The sequence below is a fragment of the Rhinolophus hipposideros genome, assembly GCF_964194185.1.
Source record: "Rhinolophus hipposideros genome assembly, chromosome: 20".
Lineage (NCBI taxonomy): Eukaryota > Metazoa > Chordata > Mammalia > Chiroptera > Rhinolophidae > Rhinolophus > Rhinolophus hipposideros.
The window spans coordinates 14906324-14923182 of NC_138066.1; the positions used below are offsets into that span (position 1 = coordinate 14906324).

Sequence of the window (16859 nt, forward strand, 5' to 3'; positions counted from 1 at the left end):
TTTAAAAAAAAAAAAAAAAGAAATCCATGCTGCCCTTACCTGCAGTTATTCAGTTATTCTTATTTATTGGGTTATAGGTGGAGTGGCTCAGAAATCTGTATTTCGAAGAAATCGTCCCTGGTAATTTGAATGCTCACCCCAGGTTAAAAATCCCTGCCTTAATGGTAATACATGCCTACTCAGACAGTCTGGTGACACTTTCATATGATAAAATTGAAAACAAACCCTGGCAGAGAAAAATCACATAGAATGCTCCTCTGAGGCAAATGTAAACAGTTCTATATCTTGTTTATAATATTTTCCTATATTTTCTGTGTGCCAGCAGCATTAAAACTGGTATAAAGTATAATCTGATTCTCTCCCTTTCTCTCCCTCCCTGTCTTCCCTTACCTCCCTCTCTCTTACTTCCTCCCTCCCTCCCTCTCTCCTCCAACTCCAATTCTACAACTTCTCAGGATTACAAGGCAGAAGAAGACCCAGCAAAATTTAAATCTATCAAAACAGGCCGCGGACCCTTAGGCCCCAATTGGAAGGTGCAGTTTACACCCTCACCACCAGGGGGCTGGGCACAGTGTGGGTGGGCCTCTCACAGAGGAGAAAGGGAATTGCTGGGACTGGGCTAAGGGAGAGTCAGAGGTCTGCCCTCTTAGTTATCTGCCTGCCTGTGGGTGTGTTTCTAATACAGCAAGAACTTGTAAATCAGAAAGACTGCCCATACATGTGTGCATACAAACTGGTTACTGTCAAGTTCAAGTGGTGGGGCCTGCAGAACAAAGTGGAAAACTTTATACATAAGGTAAGTTACCGGGGTAAGGCCTTCCTAGTGTGTGTATGTTGGTGGGGGTGTTCTGCCTAACAAGAGAAGATCATACAACCCATGTGACTTGTATCCTAAGGTGGCTGACATTCACATATTTCAGTTTGATCGCCTAGACCCCTCCACTTCCCCTTGTACTTAACTGTCTTACGATTTAATGCTCTGTATCCAAGGGCACCACGAGTGACAGAAGGAAACTGAGGCAAGAAAAGGAAACAGGATAGGGCTTGCTATGATTGAAATACAAATAAAACTCAGTCTCTCTTTTCTTGAAACCAAAAAGCAAGAGGTACTATTAACCAAAGTCTCTGGTGTCCTGAATTACTGAACTAGGCAAACATAAGGAGTTTTTATAACCTTTTTTCTGATGTGTTAGAGCCTCACTCTTGGGCCATATTTCATAGCTACTGGCCAGTTTTAACCTGCCTTTAGGCTCCGGAGACAAGGAGGAAACTTGGCATAGTTGTTCTGGGGCTTTGGCTTAGCTGTGAGCTCATTGGCTGCCTGTCTTAGTAGCACTTTGGCATAGGGCCTAGCTGTGAGGTAGCTACCCATTCTTTCCTGGGGGCCTCCCTCCTACTTGAAGCCCTACCTGTTAGACACGTGAAGGTAAAAGTCACTGATCTATGGGACTGGAGGGCTCGTCCAGACAAGCAAGCCAGGCATCACGCCAACCCCACCGCCCCATTGAAGTATGGGTATTGGCTCAGAGATCATGGGGAGAGGAGCTGCAGCAATAGCCTTCCCCTTCTGGGTTCTAACTGGGTTCCTTTCTTTTTATAGCAAGAGAAGCGTCTGTTTACAAACTTCCACCGGCAGCTGTTCTGTTGGCTTGATAAGTGGGTTGACCTGACAATGGACGACATTCGAAGGATGGAAGAAGAGACAAAGAAACAGCTGGATGAGGTAAGAGATGCCCAGAGGAGACTCGGGGGCCCTCAACTAGGTGAACATGTGAAGGAAACTCTCGTGCTGGGACAGTTCACTGAGGGCACAGTTCTGTGGTTATGGGAACGAGTCAGTGTCTCCTTCAGGTACAGTCTCATGCCAGGCAGTCTGCGAACTCGAAGGAAGAAAACAGCCTGTGCCCTTGAATTTGCTATCTAGTTGAGGTCTTGGCATATCCAGAGAGACAAATATGGCAGTGTATGCTGCATGCCAAGTGAGTAATACAGTTGCTGCAGTGGTTCTCCTGCTGGGCTGCAGAGGTGGAGCTGACCCTGAGAGGTGGCAGGTGGGGCTGATCGTGAATATCACACAGAAGACACAACAATACACACAACGAACTACTTTGTGAGGTGTTTTTTGAGCTATTTTTAGAGTTTGGAACCTTTGCTTTGGGGGTGGGGGTCGGGGGGGAGCTTGGCATGGCTCCCAGAAGGAGGGCTCTCTGCTCCATGGGAGCCTGAAGACCTAACGCTCCCCCTGCTTTGTTTGGACATGCTCCCTGAGAGGCTCACTCTGAGGAGACGGTCATAAATAACATTCAGGTACTCACTGTGCGAGACACTGTTGTGAGGCTTTTACATGCACCATCTCCTGTGAATGTCACAACACCTGTAAGTGGGCACCACTGTGATCCCCACACTCAGATGAGGAGGTAGAGGCTCTGAGAGATCAATGCTGTGCCTGGGGTCACTGCCTGCAGTGATAGGTCAGGGTCAGAGCCATAGCTTTTAAGGACTTGGACTCTGCTCCTTCTAAATGCCATTTGGGGCCCTCCTGCCTGCCTGGGGCTAAAAATAAGGCAGGAAGTTCCGTCTCATAAGAACTGCCATCCATTTCTCCCTCCTTGCCTTGGGTGGGTTGGCACGGAGCCCGGGTGTCTGGCAGACATTGCTTTGCATAGCCTTGCCCAGCTCTCCAGAAGGGCCTCTAGTGAGATCGAGGCCTGGGTGCTGTGGTGCCCCTCCACACACACTGCCCAGGAGCCCTTCCTCTGAAGCCCCGCAGCCCACCCCGGGAAGTTGTTTTTACCTTCAGGATAACATTTCCTGAGAGGACTCACTCAAGTGGTGTGCTGAGTTACTTCCTGATGAAGGCAGATGTTTTGGTTTTCCATTCAGTTACATTTGGCAGGGAAGTGGCAGGATTTTGGGTACAATTTCTGCTTCTTCTGCTAAGAATCTTCAGGAAGTGGTAAATTTTAACATCTAGGACTCTGGTCATTCTGACTGTATAAGAGAGAGGCCTGAGTCTTTTGGCCACCCTAGTCCTGACAAAAAGAGAAAAGAACAAAGTTACAAAACAGAGGAACACAGAGACTGGGGGGAGTGTGGGGGGGAAGCCTGGAGCTTCAGCCACCTGTTGCCTGACAAAGGTTGGCATAAAGCACACAGGGTCACCAGAGCATTTGCAGACAGCCTTTTGCTCTGGGTAGAATTCGAATTCTTGGAGCTGGGAGAGCTCTCCAGAGCAGCTACTGCTGAACCTGCCTATTCAGATCCAAACTATAAGAGAGGCCTCATCCTTAGGGAGCTCTTTTTCACTCCCCACCCCATGTCTTCGCATGTTTCTCCATTCTCTGGAGAATTGGGCCATAAGCTTAGGTGACCACTGTCCTCCAGGATGACTGCAAATGCAGGAAACCCTGTTTGGAATTGGAATTTTAAAAGCAGTTTGCAGTGGAAGAGAGCAAAACCCAGTCCGTGTTACTGCGTGACGTCTGGTCCTCATTAGCCACTGCACGGTATCTCTGGATGCTAAATGTGCCCTGGCTTACTTGTTTTTTTCCTGTCTTTTTCCCCCCTCTTTTTATCAAAGTTTTATTTTTTCAGTGTTCTCCTTTTTTTTTATTAAAAAACCCTACTGCATTGAGGTATGATTGACATACAGAAAGCTGCACCTATTTAATGTAGCCATCTCTATGAGTTTGCAGATAAGCATACACCCGTGAAACCACCATGAATGATGGATAAACATATCCATCACCTCCAAAAGTACTTGTCTAATTTAAAGACTCAGTATCCCAGGCTTGTGAAGAAAAGCTGTCCTCTGCCCAGGCCCTGAGGTCCCAACCCCCAGAAGCAGCTCCTTACATTCTTACGGTTGTTTCTTTTGTTAATTACCTCCATATTGCCAAGTAATACACTTGTGCTCTTAATTCTTAATTTCTCAACTTTTGGTATTAAGCATCAACTTTCTCTGGAAGATTTCGCTCTTTTTCTCCACTCACCAGTCAACACTCTTCCACTCTCCATCCTTCAATATGGGGCTCATTGGTTTTTCAGTGTTTATATTATTACAGCTCATTCTTTTTCCTAACGGAGCCTTTTTGTCTGCTCTGGTTTTCGTTCCTTTCTTGTACAATTTTTTTTGTTTTTTTAAGAAGTTACTAATTGCCTCCCTTCTTTCTGTTGCTTAGTTGATGTGTCTGTTTCATTAAGTTTTGTTTTCCAGTCTCTGTGGAGGATTGGGTTTTGTTGGAGTATGACATTCATTGCATAGTAATGTAGTTGGTGCTGATCCATTCTCATTCATTTTGCTCCCACTTGGTGATACTTTGATCCAAAGATCTCTTCAGTTATGGAAAATGTTTTTGTATTATCTGTTTCACAATTTTCTCCTCTCTCTTTGTTCTCTTTCTGCAGTTTTTATTAGTTGGGCGTTGGACCTCGAATGGACCTTCTCATTTTCTTATGTTTTCTCTCCTCTTTTTGTCTGCTTTCTGGGAGCTGGTTTCCAGTGTTATCTTTTCTCCCATCTATTCAATTTAAAACATTTTTAAGTATTTCTTGTTCTGTGTTCTTTTTTTAAAGTACTTTTTTCTTTTTTCCTACATGCATTAATCTTCCTTTTCTGAAGCTAGAGCTTTTTGGGTTTGTGTTCCGTTTTTGTGGGGTGTCTGCCCTACTGAATATTTTTTGTTTTCCTCTGAGCTCCTTTTTCTTGTTGGACTGTTTGTGTTAGGGGCTTTCCTCAAACAACTGGTGGTCCTTGGCCGTCCATTCACATTTAAAACTGAAAGTCAAAATAGCTGATTATAATTTCTTTGAATCAGTGGGTGGGCTTCATTGCAGGGTAGTCAAGTGGTTACATTGGGGTCCCCTGCTTCAGGACCCTGAGTGTTTTTATTGGGCTGGTCATTTCTTCTAGAGAAGACTCTCTGGTCTCCTGCTGGGGGGATGGTCAGGCAGCCAGCATTCTGGGAACTGAGCTGGAGAAAGGTCCTGGGTGGCTTACCTTAATCCCCTCTTGTTCTGTATTGTGTCCACTTGTCCCCTAGCAAGGCCCCCCCAAGAGTGAACCCCCTGGCCTTCCTATGGCAGGAAGGGGAGGGTGGTTGCTTGACTATGAGAACTGGGGGATGGAACGCCAAAGCCAAACTGTTCTTTATTCGAATTTTCAAACAAGTCACCTGTTTTCAACTCCATCTGCACTTCCACCTTCAGAAGTGCCTGATGCTCCCAGCTCCTGAATCTTTGGAGAACTTACAGCACAAATCGGTCTGCTCCTTATTGGCTCCCCTTCTTTACTGGCACTTATGTGTGTCAGCTCAGGCCACTCAGAGTTGCTGCTCACCCATCCTTTTTTCATCTTCCAGAAAGTTGTTACCATCTCTGAGCTGCTGTTGTCTCTCTCCTCTGTGTTGTGGCTGCTCACTCGCAGGTTGTGAAAGAATTCACGAGGCAGGTAGAAATACAGAAGGAAGATTTATTAGAGTAAGAGAAGGGTCGGCTGGGTAGAGTCTGCTGGAAACTACTGCATCGAGTCTTTGTTTCGTCTCAAGTTTTATATTTTCTAACCAGGATGTAAATTGCTTCGGCCTGTTAATGGAATTTTCTTTTGAGTTCAGCTTTGTCCATTGGGGTGGGGGGAGGTGCAATTAAAACTCGTTGTTACTGCTACCTTTGCATACGATGTAGATTTAAGTTGGTGCCAGAAGTGGATGCCTTACAGATACAAAACCTCTCCAGAGTCACAGGACCTGCACTAGGCCGAAGTAAATAGAAACATTGAAACTGGTCTGCATAGTAAATGTATAGGAAGCAGTCATTAAGCTTTGGCGGAAAGGAGGCAAAGAAAAGAAAACTTTCAAAAAGGTCCTAAGATAAATTACACTTATTAAATCTAATTATACCAGAAATCCCAATCTCAAAATAGATTTAGTGCCTTTACAATCCCCCCCATCTCATCACTCTTGTTGTCTTCGTGGCTTTATATCTTTTTTTATATCTTTACTGTCATCATAGTAGGGTTTGGGGGAGAAATAGCAATAAATGCATGCATTCAATCGGCCATGATTCACTTGCAGTAGGAATTGTGACTAATTCTTTAAGCCAGTGCATAGTACTCTATAGACTGGGTGGGTTATTTTTGTGAGTTATGATGGGTCACTAGAAGGCCAGTCGCCACTGCTATAACTCTCGTCCCTGTGGGGGGGGGACTCACCATTCTTGGACGAGGCTCAAGGATTTGAGAAACAAGGGATCAAGAGATTAGTCCTTTGCCCTAAAAAGAAAAATGTCAGATGTGTGCCTGTAGGAAAGCGGTTTCCCTCTCTCACTCTTTTTCCCCTCTCTTTTTCTCCCTTTCCCTCTCACCTTTTCTCCCTCTCCTTCCCCCCTCCCTTATCCTCCCCTCTCCCTTGCTGTCTTAAGAGACTCATAATCTCAAAAGTGGAAGAAGGCACTGCCAATCATTTAGTCCCATTATATGTCCAGTGCTTGCGTCCTCTCTGTAGCTTCTCCACCAGCCTGTGCTTGATCGCCTCCTGTAATGAGGACCTCACTATCTGATGAACATGGTGGTGATAAAATTATTTTTATTATTACTAGAAGCTAACATTTATTGAGGTCTTACTGTGTGCCTGTCGTATGTGGTAAGCATGTGTGGCAACCTGTGCCTTAAATATTATTTTCATTTCATAGATAGAGAAACTGAGACTCAGAAGTGAAGGATACCTTCTAGCTCACTGAACCAAGTGCCTCCTGGGCCTTTGGCCATTAATTTTGTAGATAATGAGCCTGGGAGAAGAGAACTCATTTAAAAAATTTTAAGAAAACTTGTTTCCCTATTTACTGGACCCTCTAGAGCACTTGTTAGAAAACAGCAAAGATGCTGTGTATTAGAGCACATGATTAAGATTCTGCAGCATTTTCTTTCCCAGCCTTCCCTGTAGGTTCCTACGTCCCTGTTGGCTCTGTGATTCCTCTGATCCCTCCATAATCCTTCCCTTCTGGACTTGGTGCTCCGTGATGGAGCCGAGAGGCTACATGACACTCTTGCACAGCTGGCCCACCTGGGGGCTGTCTCTGAACCCCCTTGTAGCCAGTCTTCCCGTCCATATACTTGCTTGTGAACACACCTGTCCCTTTCTCATTACCTGCATCTTGGTGCAGAGGGCCCTTGTTTATCCTATGGCTTTTTGACTAATATATCACCATCGGTTTTAGATTTTTAAGCCTTAAACCTTGGACTGGTTACCCAGAGACTCTGTAAGGGTCACTGTGTAGTGAAGTGCCTGGCAGGACATTGTACCTCAAAGTTTCCAGTTTGGGATTGTGATAGACATAAAATCTGAGGGTTCGGCTGATAAAGAGAAACTACTTGGTGCCTAGCTCACCCGCGGGGCCATGGGAGGTTAGAGTCTGAGATTCTCATAGCGTCTGCAGAGGGCAGAGCTAGGTCTCCTGAGGCTGAGGGATCCCTGTACATCAGGGGTGTCCAAACTGCGGCCCGCGGGCCAACTGCGGCCCGCAATCCATTTTTAATTGGCCTGCAGCAAATTCCAAAAATATATTTAGTTTACTTAAATAAACCAGGTGAGGCAATACGTACTTCACCTCGAGTGAGTGGCCCGCTGTTTTGTGTATTTTACCACATATGGCCCTTGGTGAAAAATGTTGAAAAAAGTTTGGGCACCCCTGCTGTACATGGAGGATGACGGTGTCCCATGGGTCGAAATTCCCTCTGACCTGTCTGGCAATGATTGACCCCAGGGCAAACCGCCCAGAACATTGGACAACATCTTAAAACATAGGAGTAGCTTTATTTTATTTTTAAATATAATTTCATTTTTCAATATTAAGGTAATATATAAGCATTAAACATCTTTTGGAAAAGAGTGAAAAGTAGAAAGAAAAAAAACCACTGGTACTCTTACCATTTAAAGACAACCACTAAAAGCATTTTCCTGCATTTTTAAGTCTTTCTACACACTTTTCCTTAGTTATGATTGTATTGCATGTGCCAGGTGGTTATCTTACCTTTTTCTCTGAACATTTTAAGGAAGCATTTTCCCACTAAAAAAATGTCTTCACGTTTCTGACTGCAACATCTATGTTGTTCTGTGTGTACTCTGTCATTACCTGATGTTGAATTTTCCTTTCATGTTGTTTCTAAGTTATCACTGTTATAATGCTGTGGTGAAAATTTTTGTGCCCTCGGGTTTTTTTTGGGTGGGGGCGGTTAATAAGGATTATTTTCTTAGAATAAATTCCTACAAATCGAATTAGAGAATTTAAGACTGTTGTTATTTGTTGCCCAATTCCTTTCCCAAATGGCTGAACCTATTTATAGGGTGGCTTTCGTTTCTAAAGAGGTTCTAAAAACAATTCCACAGGTGCCTCATAGCTGTGTTCCTTCAAGAATGCCATTTGGTTTCTGGTAATGATTCTGCATGATATTTTTACTAGCTTTATTTTTTTATTCACATTTTTATGTTGAGATGATTGTAATAGTCGCATGCAGTTATAAGAAATAATAGAAATCTGTTTCTCCCAATGGCAGTACCTTGCAAAACTACAGTACAATATCACAATGAGGATATTGACATTGATGCTTTCACTAGGTTTTTCAGCCAGAGGAGTGTTTCATATTTAATGGTGAAAGCAATTTTCAAAAGATATAGAATATATTAAAAAATAGAAGTCCATATAAATAAATAAAATAAATAAAAGCCCCTTTCCTCCAACCCTTGGGGTTATTCCTAGAGGAAACCACTGTTTAAAAAAACCCAAACAAACTAGAATAGAAGTTTCTATTTTCACGTTCCTTAACTCTGTGTGTGTGTGTGTGTGTGTGTCCTGCAATAGCTTGATCCAAGGAACACTGCAAACGTCAGATAAAAATCTCTCATGTCATTTAGGCCCCCAGGAAACAGGAAATAAACATTCTTAGAGCATTCATTACAAGAATGAAATAATGCATTTTTATTTCAGTAGCATCCTGGGGGGTCTCTGAGAGTAGGGGAAGCTGTTGAGTTCCCTGATGGGAAGTTACATCTTATCTCATGCAGTAGGAAAACACGACTTGGCTTTGGATTAGCAGTGAACTCGCAGGGTATACCAGGATCTGGTTGAGCCTCAAAGAGTTTTGTTCCCATGACATTAAATTGTCTCTCTGATTATTGAAAATTTATGTGAATGGTCACTAGTGAGCAGACATTTAATGAGCATGTTTTTGTCTTTTAAGAAAATTGTAAAGAATTTCAAACTTACAGAAAATGGCAAGAATACAACACCCCGCTTACCCAGAGACTCCATTCCTTTAAAGCAAAAGAAACAACCCAGGATCACACACTGCAGCCTTCTAGTCTCTTTCAATCTGGTGATATTCCTGCATTTTCCCTGGACTTCATGACCTTGACATTTTTTTTATTATTATTTTTGTTAAGATTTTATTGGGGAAGGGGAACAGGACTTTATTGGGGAACAGTGTGTACTTCCAGGCCTTTCTTCCAAGTCAAGTTGTTGTCCTTTCAATCTTAGTTGTGGAGGGTGCCATTTAGCTTCAAGTTGTCCTTTCAGTCTTAGTTGTGGAGGGCGCAGCTCAGCTCCAGGTCCAGTCGCCACTGCTAGTTGCAGGGGGCGCAGGCCACCATCCCTTGTGGGAGTTGAGGCATGGAACTGGCAACCTTGTGGTTGAGAGGACGCGTTCCAACCAACTGAGCCATCCGGGAGCTCAGCGGCAACTCAGCTCAAGGTGCCGTGTTCAATCTTAGTTGCAGGGGGCACTGCCCACCATCCCTTGCGGGACTCGAGGAATTGAACCGGCAACCTTGTGGTTGAGAGCCCACTGGCCCATGTGGGAATCGAACCGGCAGCCTTCGGAGTTCGGAGCATGGAGCTCCAACCGCCTGAACCACTGGGCTGGCCCGACCTTGACATTTTTGAGGGTTATAGCTAATCATTTTGTAGAATGTTTCTCAGTTTGGGTTTGTCCAATGATTCTGCATGATTAGATTCAGTTTATGCATTTTAGGCCAGAATGTCACAGATTTAGTGTTCTTTTCATTGTATCCTATCAGTCTTTCTGTCCAGTTACTGGTGAGGTGTCCCTTGTTCACCTGAAGCACAACAGTGTCCCAGGCTTGTCTTATTCCTTCCATGACTCAGTCCTAGAATCAGCTGTATCTTCAAGGAGCCCCGGTTCCTTTTAGGGTAGGGTAGTGTTAGGGTGCTAGGTGTGCTCATTACTGTTGGTATGTTGCTGCTCCTAGGCTTTCTCATAGGGCAGAGCTAGGGAAGTTTTACATTAAATTTATTTCTATTAGGTTGGAGCAAAAGTAATTGCTGTTTTGCAGTATTTAACCTTTTAAACCTCAATTACTTTTGCACCAACCTGATATATCTGCCTTACATATTATGTTCAAATAAAATAGCCCCAATTCCAGTCTTGACACCACAGGATTAAATTTTTATTTTTTTAAAAAGGTGGCAGTACCCTTCGCCTTAACAGATTTCTGTCATGTTGGAAACTTGCATTTGTTGAACCCTTATAAAGTAACATATTAACAGATATTAATGAATATGGACAACTGAAGTTACAAGAGCAGTAATAATTTAGAGATCATCATTCAGGAAACTGAGTTTTGAGCAAAATCTACTGGAGACAGGTTTTACAGGTGGAGCTAAGTGCTTACTCAAAGGTTTGGGACTAGCTTGGTGTCCGCAAACGGACTTTCCTGTTTGGAGCAGAGGATGTTTGCTGCGGACAATGAAAAGTGAGGCTTGTAAGACTGACTGTTTATGACTGACTTATGGTCCATCTCCTGTAGGTTCTGAGTCAGGTCTGGGGTCCAAGCATCTACAAGTGCCCCAGGGAATTATTTTGATCAAGTTGGAGGAAACTCGGGCCTACACTGGGCAGGACCAGGAGAATTTTTTTTACCATGCCCATGTTCCATGTGGGCTTACTGATTATAATAGTGCGAGGTGGGGGGAGTGGGTGTGGGTGTGTGTGTAAACAAGAAACGTGGGTTTGCAAGGTGGCAGGAAGTATGTTTTGAGCATGTTTCACAGTGAAGAACTACCATTACTGAGATAGAATCTCTCTGCAAAGTGTGCCAGTATTAAATTTTCATGAATAGAACATAACTCTGAGGGCTGTAGTTTAGAAGTCCAGGTTCTTCAGAACTTGTGAAACACACATCCCTTTTGCTATAGGATGGTGTTTGGAACAAAGAAATAACAACATAGATAACATGTACTGTGTGTATGTTCAGTGCCAAACCCTCTGCTATGCTAAGTAGTCTACATAAATATCTTGATTTAATCTTTACCACTCAACCCCATGACGCATGTGCCATTATTATCTCCACCTTATAATTACAGAAATTGAGGCATAGAGAGCAATGAAGTAACTTGCTTAAGGTTACCCAATTAATAATGATGGAGCCAGAATACAATCCAGGCTGTTTGATTCCAGAGGTCATGCTCTTAACGTGCTCAAAATTTGTTGAATGCATAAAGAATGCAAATTGAGGAGAAAACTCATGGGTAGTGAAGGCATATCAATGGGATGTTAAAATACACATATGTTATAGACATGCTACAAATAGAATTTTCAAGTCGGAACGGATTTGAGAGCAATCACCTCCACAGTCTCCCCAACAAGACTTCTGTCTACTTCTGCTTGGAAGGTGCCCGTGACATGGGCTACTCAGTGCTTCCAGAGAAGACCCTGTTCTGTTTTCCAGCAGGCTTTTAAGCTCTTTTAAGCTGAGATTTGCCCCTAGTATTTACTACCCGTGTTCTTGTGCTGAACCCTGGTGCCACATTATGTGCCCTGTTGACTAGGCGAAGCCTCTAAGCAGAGCTCAGGAGAGGGACTTGCCATTCCCTCTGCCTGAACACTGTGTCCTGTCCCGGTCTGTCCTCCTGCTTCCAGGGAGCCACAGGCTTTTCCTCTCCACTTCCTTCAGGTCTTTACTCAAACATCATTTATCAAAGAGGCCTTCCGTAGCCAGCTTATAAAGTAGCACTTCCCCAGTCGTTCTCCACCCCAGCAGCCCTCAGCCCCATGTGACACACAGTATTTGGCTTATTCTCCCCCACCTTGCCCCAGAACGTAAGTTCCTTGAGGAGAGACTTGGTCTTTTTTGGCTCACTACTGAATACTCAGACCTGGAGCAATGCCTAGCACAAAAGAGATGTTTCATAAATATCTGTTGAATAATTTGAAGAGAGACAGGAACTTAAGAACTAAACCCCAACCCTGGAACACGGGAGAGAAACAGCAATCATGGATGGTGGGACCAGTGACACAGCTGTAAATGGTATGGCTTTGGCTGTATTTATGCAGAATTCTATTCTGATTTGCTTTGTACACACACACAAAATGCTCCTCCCTATCTACTGGCGATTGAGAGGTGGGATGTATTTGTGGTGGAGTCTCATTAGCAGCAAGACCCTTCAACTTTTCTGTTTTTTCTGTTTCAGATGAGACAAAAGGACCCAGTGAAAGGAATGACAGCGGATGACTAAAGCCTCCTCTCCCCCTCTGCACTGTATGTACATTTCTCACTGTGAATGTCATAGACACTAAAACCAGTCTGGGTCCTCAAGGCTCAGCCGCTCACAGTAGTCAGAAAACCTGCTTTATTCCTCATCCTGCCCTCTAGGAATCATGCTGGCTGCCATGTTAAACAGGCTTGTCATGGTCTCAGGCTTCCATTGAGAGAAATTATGACTATTAGGACATTTGAGGGACTTTACAAAGAACTACCCAGACAGACATGGACAGAGTTATGAGACGGGGTGGGATGGGGGCGGTAGATCAGGATTGAAGCTTATCTACAACTAATTGCTCTTCCTCCCCTAACTTGAGCCGTATCAAGTTGAAACTGGCATTCTGGGGCATGCCCTGCAGCACTTATGCCAGAGCCAGTTCCTAGCTCCCAACTGCTAGTGTTCCCTGTCCTTTCCTTGGAAAATCTGCTGGCCAGACAGCTTTCCCTAGCGTTCATGGTTGTGTCTGGTGCTTCATTTCCTTCCTCTCTGTTCCCCCAAGCCCATGCTAAGTAGCTGTCCTCATCCGAGGCAGCGTCTCTCAGATGCTTGGAGGATATTTCTGCCCAGGTCATAGGTAGGACCAGGATGGGATGTTTCTTGTCATACTGTCAATCTTCTCCAGTTCCCTTCCTTTTAATTGCTCCCAGTGCCCTGAAGACTTCCAGACGTTGCTGTTATTCTAGCAGCTCAGAATGGACTTGGTCATGGAATGAAACACTTGGCCCTGCTCCCCATCAGGCTGAGAGATTCTTTTATCAAATAAAAACTGGTTATCCTTGGGCGGCCAGATGGCTCGGTTAGTTGGAGCACGAGCTCTGAACAACAGGGTTGCTGGTTTGATTCCCACATGGGCCAGTGAGCGCACCATCCACAACTAGACTGAAGAAAATGAGCTGCCGCTGAGCTGCCAGAGGGGCGGCCGGATGGCATAGTTGGTTAGAGCGCGAGCTCTCAACAAGGTTGCCGGTTCAATTCCCGCATGGGGTGGTGGGCTGTGCTCCCTGCAATTAAGATTGAAAATGATGACTGAACTTGGAGCTGAGCAGCGCCCTCCACCAACGACTTGGAGTTGATGGGCCCTGGAAAAACACACTGCTCCCCAATACTCCCCAATAAATCTTTATGAAAGAAAAAAAACTGGCTGTCGTGTAGCACTAAGGAGCTAAGGAGGCGTGGCTGGTCCCACCACCAGTGATGCAAACCTGTGCTTTACGAGAACTTCTGGGAGATAAAAGGATGGGATTAAATGGATTGTTGCAATGCCAGCTTCTAGTCACTGCTTGGACCTTATTTTCCTCTCTCCCCAGCGCCAACCACACCAGCTGGCACCCTTCCTCCTTTGGAAATTCCCCCATCGATGATTTATAGTGCTTCCATTTTCCTCTGTTGCTTCCTTAATAATTGTATTTCTCTTCTAGTTTTGCAAGACAGTGGTCAACAGGAAGGCCCAGCAGCTCCACTCTCCCGAGTGACAGGCCATCTTCGGACACAGCCTTTCTGTGCACCTTCTTCAGGCAACTTTCGATCCCTTACTGTAGCTAATTCTAGATGCCCTTCAATATTGTGAACAAATAGACCGTCTGGTATTATGAAGCTGTGTGCAGGAGCCCGCTGCTCATCTGAGATATGTGGCGTGTAGGTTGCTGTATTTACAGCTCCTCCCTTTCCAACCATTGTATTCTCAACCCATTTCTGTGTGCCCTCCCCCCCCCTTTATTTCCAAGTGACATTTTTAGTCTCTCAAAATAGCTGCCTTTTGTGATGTGGTGATTTAAATGATTTGTTTGTTTGTTTTCAACCTTGGGATAAACTGAGGTATTTTGTTTCCTGGCAGATTTTTGCAATTTTGAGTGCTCACCTGGGGAGAGGGGATGAGTTAGAAATAGTTTTTTCACCCCAGTTCCACAGAACAGCAGTGTGGCTTCATAACTCTGACCTCTGCTCCCAGTAACCCATTGTTAAGAGTGCTCTAAGCACCAAGGAAATACCCAAGGCCCAGCCAGTCTCTGTCTTGAACATTCAACAAATACACATAACCCCTTCCCCACGCATTGCATCTTTGGTCACTAGTCCATAGAAACACCTATGGCTTCTCGGCCCTCCTGTTGCCCACTCTGTCTGCATGTCTGCAGAACCCGTAACATGCCCAGGTCAGCCCTACACCTGGAGGGACTTAGCCAGTGTGGCCCTTAGAATCGAGTCTGCCCCCCAAGGAGCTCTGTATGTCCACGCTCCTCTTCCTGTTTGGGCTGGTGCTGTCACTCAGCAATAATCCTCTTTTCTCTGTGCTTTCTTAGATTCCTGTCCCGTCTTTGAGGCTGGTCAGGACACAAAGAGTCCTGACCTCTTCATGCTGCATAAAACAAGCATGCAAAAAGCTCCTTCCCAGCAGAATACGTTCCCTCTCATCTCCAATTGCTAAAAAGGATCTGGGGATCAAGAACTCAGCTCGTCCTGCCCCGAAGCTGAGTTCTGTCCTGGACAAGCAAAAGCAAGTAGTGACTGTACTACAAAACTCTACCAAAGTAGGCCAGTGAGTGTCCAGGCTCCAGGGGAGCAGAAGCTGCCAAGTGCTTCAGTGTTTCCTGTAGCCTGGCAGAACCCAAGTATGCCTTCCCAGTGAGAGAATCAGAGGGCTGTGGTGTCACCTGACATTTCCCAAACTCTGATGTTGGCTGAGTGTGCAGTGATCCAAGCCCATGCTAGCCGGGCTGCAGCTGCTAATGAGACCAAATCTCTGTTGAGGGAGCGAGAAGTAGGATGAGACAATGTAGCCTCATGTTTTTGTCAGTTTGTTTTGCCTTACTTCCTTCTAAGTGCAATAAGGGAGTGTCTCACAGGACTGCACCTATGACATCCTGAAGGATGCTTCCCTGTGGCCCTCCTGGGGCCGGGGTGGACACACTCACACCCCTTGGCGTGGTTAGCTCCCACCACTGAGGCCCCTTTAGGACCAGGATACGTCCTGTTACACCTTCTTTTAGTCTCACCTTGTGGGGTCTATAGTAGCAATGGATCTGGCGCGCTCCCGTTGGTCTCCCGTTGGTTATTCACATCCCAACTGCTGGTAGCATTTATTTGACTGGGAAAGTTGAAGAAGCATTCCTACTGGACAAAAATGTTAATGTTTTCCTGCAAGCTTTGTATTAGCTGTAATTATATTTGTGCTTCAAGCTCTCCTTTCTTCATCAACTAAGTGAAGTCCAGATGTGAGTTATCCTGGGAGAAACAATTGGTGATATTCTAAACAAGACAGTGTAGGGGGCGCGAGGGGCAGGTGTTAGTGTCCTTCCTTCAGCTCTTCTCTGAGATCCACACAAACCACTCCAGCTCCAGTGGGGGCCCACTCTATCTGCCTTTTCTCTGCCTCCCTCCCACCTCTACCTGTTGCCCCAGTTTGAAAGCATCCACATGAGCGGAGCTACAATTCCTGAAGCCAGTTGGATCTGGGCTCCAACCCACGTGAACATAAGGCAGGATGTCCCCGGTCTATTCCATCCCCAAGGATAGTGTTGCTGCTGGGCAAAGGTGTTGGCTTCTTTTAAGTATCCCCCTTCTTCCTTCACCTCCCCCCAAACTGACGAGCACTCAGAAGGGCTTACAATGAGAGGCTCAGCTCCAGGGTAGGACCTGAGGATGTGCCATGCCCCTTCAGACCAGCTGCTCGTGTTAGATTTCCAGGGTCTCAGCCCCAGCTGGAAGCGGCAGTGCCTCTGGAGGAGGAGTGCTGGGCCCTGGCTTCTTACCCAGAGGTCAGGGGCAGGGGCAGTGTTGTGGCACGCGCACATCTCCCCAAGTTCTCGTACAGCTCCCGCTGGGACTCCCGGACTTATTTTGACTGGTTCTTAGTGCTACTTCTTTTACAAAATACACTTTGTAGAATTGAGTAGATCACCTTATTTAATGTGAGTTTGTGCCTTTTTGTCTCAATCCTCCAATACAGGTATATTGGGGGAAAAAGCAGTCTAATAAAATTCTAGACAGAGCTTTCTGGAGTCGAGCTTATTGGTCATGTCCTTACATCCATTTTCCAATTCAGATGCCCTCAGACTCTTGCTGGTATCTTCCATTTTGAAATTTTTATAGGAGGATTTCTGTAAATTAAAACATCCCCTCGTCATTTCACTTATGCAAACATCATATATGGGCAAGTAATTTTGCCATTTCCTACTGGCAGTATTTCCTTTTGCTTTTATGTCCCCCCCTCTTCACATCTTCCTTTTCCCATCCCACCAAGCAAAACGTTTATTTAAAGTAGTTGTTCTTACTCTTGCTTTCAGGTCTGTGAACCTTGTTTGTAAAACTGT

The 16859-nt window shown here is 45.1% G+C and overlaps 1 protein-coding gene across 1 annotated transcript in view; it reads left to right on the forward strand.

The window, feature by feature from the left end:
• PITPNA (phosphatidylinositol transfer protein alpha) overlaps positions 1 to 16538 on the forward strand; it is a 36861-nt gene extending 20323 nt beyond the window's left edge. The window contains exons 8-12 of the mRNA XM_081028973.1: positions 456 to 533; positions 686 to 796; positions 1601 to 1723; positions 12481 to 12548; positions 13971 to 16538. Of these exons, the coding sequence (XP_080885099.1) occupies positions 456 to 533; positions 686 to 796; positions 1601 to 1723; positions 12481 to 12525 (357 nt within the window). The 3' untranslated portion in view covers positions 12526 to 12548; positions 13971 to 16538. The remainder of the gene's footprint in view (positions 1 to 455; positions 534 to 685; positions 797 to 1600; positions 1724 to 12480; positions 12549 to 13970) is intronic.
• Positions 16539 to 16859: the final 321 nt, after the last annotated feature.